At 41.0% G+C, this 6,731-nt stretch overlaps 1 protein-coding gene across 3 annotated transcripts in view; it reads right to left on the reverse strand.

The window, feature by feature from the left end:
* The window catches only part of NSUN3 (NOP2/Sun RNA methyltransferase 3), a 71,451-nt gene extending 64,720 nt beyond the window's left edge, over nucleotides 1-6,731 (reverse strand). For all 3 annotated transcript variants that reach the window (XM_079766870.1, XM_079766869.1, XM_079766871.1), the window contains exons 1-2: nucleotides 6,609-6,731; nucleotides 5,726-5,835 (exon numbers count right to left, since the gene is read on the reverse strand). In XM_079766870.1, coding sequence (XP_079622996.1) covers nucleotides 5,726-5,835; nucleotides 6,609-6,623 — 125 coding nt within the window. In that variant the 5' untranslated portion in view covers nucleotides 6,624-6,731. The remainder of the gene's footprint in view (nucleotides 1-5,725; nucleotides 5,836-6,608) is intronic.

Consider the following 6,731-nt stretch of genomic DNA (forward strand, 5'->3'; position numbering starts at 1 on the left):
TAAGATACCTAGGAATACACTTAACTAAGGAGGTAAAAGATCTGTATGTGGAAAATTACAGGACACTGAAAAAAGAGATAGAGGAAGACATAAACAGATGGAAGAACATAACATGTTCATGAATTGGTAGAATCAACATCATCAAAATGTCCATACTACCCAATGCAATCTATAAATTCAATGCACTTCCCATTAAAATACCAACAGCATATTTCACAGACCTAGAACGAACTTTCCAAAAATTCATCTGGAATAAAAAAAGACCCCTAATAGCTGCAGCAATCCTGAGAAAGAAGAACAAAGTAGGTGGAATCTCAATACCAGATTTCAAGCTGTATTACAAAGCCACTGTTCTCAAAACTGCCTGGTACTGGCACAAGAACAGACATCTAGATCAATGGAATAGAAGTGAGAACCCAGAAATCGACCCAAACCACTATGCTCAATTAATATTTGACAAAGGAGGCATGAACAGACAATGGAGTCAAGACAGTCTCTTCAATAAATGGTCTTGGGAAAATTGGACAGATACATGCAAAAAAATAAAACTAGATCACCAACTTACACTATACACAAAAATAAACTCAAAATGGATAAAGGACTTAAACATAAGATGGGAAACCATAAAAATACTAGAGGAATCCACAGGCAGCAAAATCTCAGACATATGCCGAAGCAATATCTTCACTAATACTGCTCCTAGGGCAATGGAAACTAAAGAGAAAATAAACAAATGGGACTACATCAAAATAAAAAGCTTTTGCACAGCAAAAGAAACCATCAACAAAACAAGAAAGCCCACTGCATGGGAGAACATATTTGCCAATGTTATCACCGATAAGGATTTAATCTCCAACATTTACAGGGAGCTCATACAACTTAACAAAAGGAAGATAAACAACCCAATAAAGAAATGGGCAATGGACCTAAAAAGATACTTTTCAAAAGAGGACAGAAGGAAAGCCAAGAGGCATATGAAAACATGCTCAAAGTCACTAATTATCCGAGAGATGCAAATCAAAACGACAATGCGGTACCATCTCACACCTGTCCGAATGGCTATCATCAACAAATCAACAAACGACAAGTGTTGGCGAGGATGTGGAGAAAAAGGAACCCTCCTTCACTGCTGGTGGGAATGCAGACTGGTGCAGCCACTGTGGAGAACAGTATGGAGTTTCCTCAAAAAACTAAAAATGGAACTCCCATTTGACCCAGTGATCCCACTTCTAGGAATATATCCCAAGAAAACAGAAACACCAATCAGAAAGGATATATGCACCCCTATGTTCATAGCAGCACAATTCACCATAGCTAAGATTTGGAAACAGCCTAAATGCCCATCAGCAGATGAGTGGATTAAAAAACTGTGGTACATCTACACAATGGAATACTACACTGCAATAAAAAAGGAGGAGTTCTTACCATTTGCAACAGCATGGATGGAACTGGAGAGCATTATGCTAAGTGAAATAAGCCAGTCAGAGAAAGATAAATATCACATGATCTCACTTATTTATGGAATATAATGAACAACATAAACTGATGAACAAAAACAGATCCAGAGACAGAGAAACATAGATCAGACCGTCAAACCTCAGAGGGAAGGTAGGGGAGGGTGGGAGTAAGGGGGAGAGATCAACCAAAGGACTTGTATGCATGCATATAAGCCTAACCAATGGACACAAACAACAGGGGGGTGAGGGCCTGAGTCGGGGGGAGGGGGGTAATGGGGGGATAAGGACACATATGTAATACCTTAATCAATAAAGAAATTTAAAAAAAAAGAAACACAAAGGGCAGAACTAATTTTGCCAAGGGTATATGAGACAGCTTGATGGAGAACTGGTTAATCACAGTAACAATAATAAAAGAACACTAACACATATCAAGGGCATACCATATGTCAAACATTATTCTAAGCTATACACACACACACACACACACACACACACACACACACACACACATATTTCATTTTACTTTCCCAAATAACTGTATGAAGTAGATACTATTTTTTCCCCATTTTACAGACAAGAATGGTGAGGCACAGAGATGTTAAGTCACCTAGCTAAGTCATATGCTGTAATATGCAGAAGTGAAATTTGAAATCACACTTTAACCACTGTACAGAGGAAGAAGGGAGCTCATTCCTGGCAGAGGGAAAAGGACCTAAAGGATAAAGGACCCTGTCTAGTCATGATAAATATTTAGTCTCAACAACGCAAATAGCAGGGGAGCAAAGGAGGCTGTACTCTAGTAGTGACACAATGGAGTACGGCTTCATTAAGAAACAGCTTGACAGAGTGGATAAGACACACTCCCACAGCTCTTCCAAATGTGAGCTGTGTATCACTGGGCAAGTTACTTAAGCTCTGTGTGCCTCAGCTTTCCTATCTGTAAAATGAAAATAATAATAACTACCCCACAATGTTGTACAAAGGATTATGTCACTATTAATATAGGACATTGCTTGGCATGTAGTACCTGCTAAAATAAGCAAGCAAATGAATACTGGAAGTGAGAGACAATGCAGGGGGGTGCTGCAATATGTCAGGTAAGAAATGATGACGACCTAAGTAAACAGTAAGAGTGGAGACAAAGGGAGATCCAAATTAAGAAATTTCTCAGGCAGAACAAAAGTATTGGTGGGCATTTAGACTTGGATGGGGGCAGGGTAGTGGTGTGTGGGAGTACCTAGGGGAATCCCCGAGACCTAACTAACCTCTGACACCAACTATAAGATCAGGGTCCCCACGACCACTTTGAGGTTTACTTATTAGCTAGGAGGACACACAGAACTCACTGTCAAACTCACCGTTATAGTTATGGTTTATTACAGCAAAAAGATATGGGTTAAAATCAGTCAAGGTAAGAGATGCATGATGCAGAGTACAGAAAATTTCAAAGCATTAAGCTTCCAGTTCTCCTCTCCAGTGAAACATGGGTAAGAATAACTTTTCCTTGCCACAATGTGTGATAATACGCAGTGTGTATTACCACACTGCCAGCTATGGAGGCTCACCAGAGCCTCAGTGTCTACATTTTATTTTGCCTCAGCCATACGAAGATGATAGACAGCCTTATGTGGCTGATCTTCGGCCCCTCCAGAGGTTGGAGATCAAAGGTCACAGGCCAAGCTGATGTGTGGCCCAAAGCCCTCACCATAAATCATATTGTTAGACTTTACGGTACGGCTCAAGCCCCCAGGAAAACAAAGATACTCTTAGGCAACGTATGGCAAGGACTTAGAGACCACCTCTAAGGACCTAAGGGAAATGTCAGACCCGTTTTTGAGTAAGGGTCATTCTTTACTGCAAAGGTAGCGAAGGTATAGAAAAGAGAGGAAACTAGATGGATGGGATGCCTTCAGTGGAGATAAAGTGTGCAAGTAGCAAAGAATTGGAAAGGAAAAATAATAAGATGCTTTTGAGTTTGCTTGGCATAAAACTAAGTGAAGTTACCAGAAAACACTTAGAAGTATGGGACTGAAGCTTGGGAAGGACTGCATAGCTTGAAATGAGAGCGTAGTGAGGGAAGGTTATAGACATGCCATGAGGGGGCTCACTGAAGGAGAATATGCAAGCAACAGGTAGAGCAAAAACTGAACCAGGGTAGACTTCAACTTTAAAGGGTTGCCCAGGGGGTGACTGTGCAAGAAAGTTCATTACAAAACAATAAAATTAAAATAAATACTAAATCTTCTCCTCTACCACAGGAAACTGAAAACATTGAGCAAATTACTTTCTAGGTAGGACTAAAATAGCCTCGCCTTTCCCTGGAAGTAGACTGCAAACTAGATTGTACACATTATGTCTTGCAAATAAACAGTCAAAAAACAAAAATATTTTTTTCTTCCCCCATGCTATTTTTCATGCTCAGACTACTTTCTAAGCTGAGAAAGCCTTTATTTTGCCTACGGCAAATTTAGCACATGTTTATGCAAAACTTAAATTACCATGAAAACCCAACAAAAAGGTACATGAAGCAGAAGGCACAGCTAATTAAATGGATTTGAGGTTCACTGCTCATTTTGTTTAGGGTCAAGTAATAATTTATAAATTTGACTGAGCATATTGAAGACAAAAATAACTCATTACAGGGTATGGGCAGCCAGATTACTATAAAGTCTGAAGACAATATACCTCCTGAAATCTGTGGTTTTTACCAGTAAAAAATCATCCATGTATGTATAATCACATCATAGGTATGAGAAGCCTACAGAATAGAAGTTAGCAGTGGAAGTTCTTGAATCAGAGAGCCTGGACACTAATCTCAGCTCTGCCACTTACTAAATGGATGACCTTAGGAAAGTTACTTAAACTCTATGCAGTTTCCTCAGGTTTGAAAAATGGGAAACAAATCTCATAAGTTTATTCTGAGGATCACAAAGTTAGTATTGGGTGGCACATAATAAGCATGCAACAGGAGTTTGGTTATTTGGTTGAATACATTGCATACTGAAAACCTCATGAATTTACTGTTCACTATCCGTTCTTTCTCATTTCTTCTCTGTGATAGAAAATACCCATTTTAAAAACCAGTTTTGGAAAAAAAAGCACAAAAATAAAGTACATTTTCATATTACAGTATTTACAAGTTATAAAACCTGCTTAATTTGTCCTAAAATTATCTCACAATCACCTCAGACTTCAATAGTCAAGACTTAATCTCTTTGTTTTAAAAAGTGATTTAAACTGTCCTTTGTAAAAAAGAAACCGTTATTGAGTTGACCCAACAAGAGATGATTAAGACCGCCATCTGATCAAGTTCCAGATATTATCTATAGCCATGTAACTTTTCTTCCCTGAGCAAAATGCACCAGGTTTTTGTCCCTGACTTCACAAGCAATGCTCTCTTCCCTCCGTCTAAAATGCCTGGCTCCTTTGGCCAAGGTAACTATATACGTCACCAAGACCTGACTTCTCAGGCCTTTGCTGGCACCATCAGATAAGACCAGGTACCCCTGCCTATTTCTATCAGGATCCTTATGGAATTAGAGGTTTACACAGTTTTAACCATGTCCCCTCTCCCCGTGAACACTAGACTAGCCGCGCACTGAACACAGATTGTCTTGCTCTTTGCATCCCACAGGGCCCGGTATCTGAGGAACTCAGTATGAAGAACTCATAGAGGAACATTCCGAAAAAGGAAAAACTCACTAAACATACAAATCAAACTTCCCTCACTTACTTCTATGGATTAAATGCTTATCTGTTTTCTATAATACATTCAAGGAATCTTGTGTATACTGTGTATGTGTGCACAAGCTCGCATGTGTGTTCAAAACATAGCCAGCCATACAGAGGGAAGAAATACGATTGCCAAAAATGACTTTAACTAAGATAAAGCAGTGTTGGCTTTAAAGATGTGCTGTATTATCTTCTGAACTTCAGAAACAGGTCAAATATCCTCAAAAGCTTAAAAAAGATTTTTGCTACAGTATAGTTAATTTTGTCAGATTGGTGGGCATTCCTGTTTCAAAGATCAAAGCCATTGTTCAAGGCGAGGGCATAACAACTTTTGTTTACAGTCACTCCAGTTTTTGTCCCCCTTGCTATGTTCCTATGACTCAATCTACTTCCTCCTAGTTCTTCCCTTCTGTAGCCTTGGTAGACATCACAGCCAAGTTCAGATTCCTCTATCTTTTATCCTCACAGCGCCCCTCCCCCAAGAGGGGTCCTTTCTTATTCGATGGCAAAGATCAGAGATGAATTATACTAACCTTACTGCACTCCAGGCATCTCCAAGTTCTTTGGAATACTGTGTCTCAAAATGGTCCAGTACCACTTTGCAAATCTGTTTTGTAAGCTTCCCCTCTGATTTTGCTTTCAGCTATGATGATAAGAAAAAGTTGCTGACACACTCTGATATGACAAATTTATTGAACTTCCACATTAGCAGTCTTTTTTTTTTTTCTTAAGGACACTTGAGATAAAACACTAGTTCTTGCAATGGGAGCAGTACCTCACACACAAGCAAACTGTGTTACCGTGCTCTACCTACTTATTTTAAAAAGTCTTTCTCCAGCTGACTATTGCTCCCATGTAAAACCATGGAAAAAGCAGAGTCTAGCGTTGTTAACACAGAAAGCCAACTTGGGTAAGTCATTTTAGGTGTTAACATGAGGGGGGACTGGGTGAAAAGCATATGGGAAGTCTATTATCTTTTGAGTGTTTTTGCAAATGTAAAATTATTCCAAAATAAAGTTCATTCGGGAGAAAAGTCACTCTGGTTTCCTCGGAGACTTCCTTGCCATTCTGTTTCATTTACGCATCCAAGAAAAGCGCATCGAGGGCCAAGGATGTGACAGGCACAGTTCTGTGCTCCCAGGACAGGGCAGCGACAGCAGCTCCAGCCCTGGAGGAGCCGGCATCCCGCGGGAGCGGCAGGGAGCGGCAGGGAGCAGGGACTCGGGTCTGCGCGCTGGGAGGCGCCCGGGTGACCCGAGGCGGAGGGGGTCTTGGAAGAAAACCTCGGGCAACGCTCACGAGCTAGCGTTCTGGACACGGAAACCAAAGAAACCCAGAGATTCCCCCAAGTTCCCTCGGCCCAGTCCCCTCCGGCCCCACCCAGGCCCTTAAATAAGCGTCCGGCCCGACCCTCACCCGGGTCCACATCATCCCGCCAGGAGATGCCAAACAAGAGGGCTACACGGTCCGACATCTAAAGCACCGGGGAACCAAAAGCGCCCGGCTCCGGAGTTCCGCCGGAATTCTCTTCCTCGCCGT

Source organism: Cnephaeus nilssonii (genome assembly GCF_951640355.1).
Source record: "Cnephaeus nilssonii genome assembly, chromosome: 3".
Taxonomy (NCBI): domain Eukaryota; kingdom Metazoa; phylum Chordata; class Mammalia; order Chiroptera; family Vespertilionidae; genus Cnephaeus; species Cnephaeus nilssonii.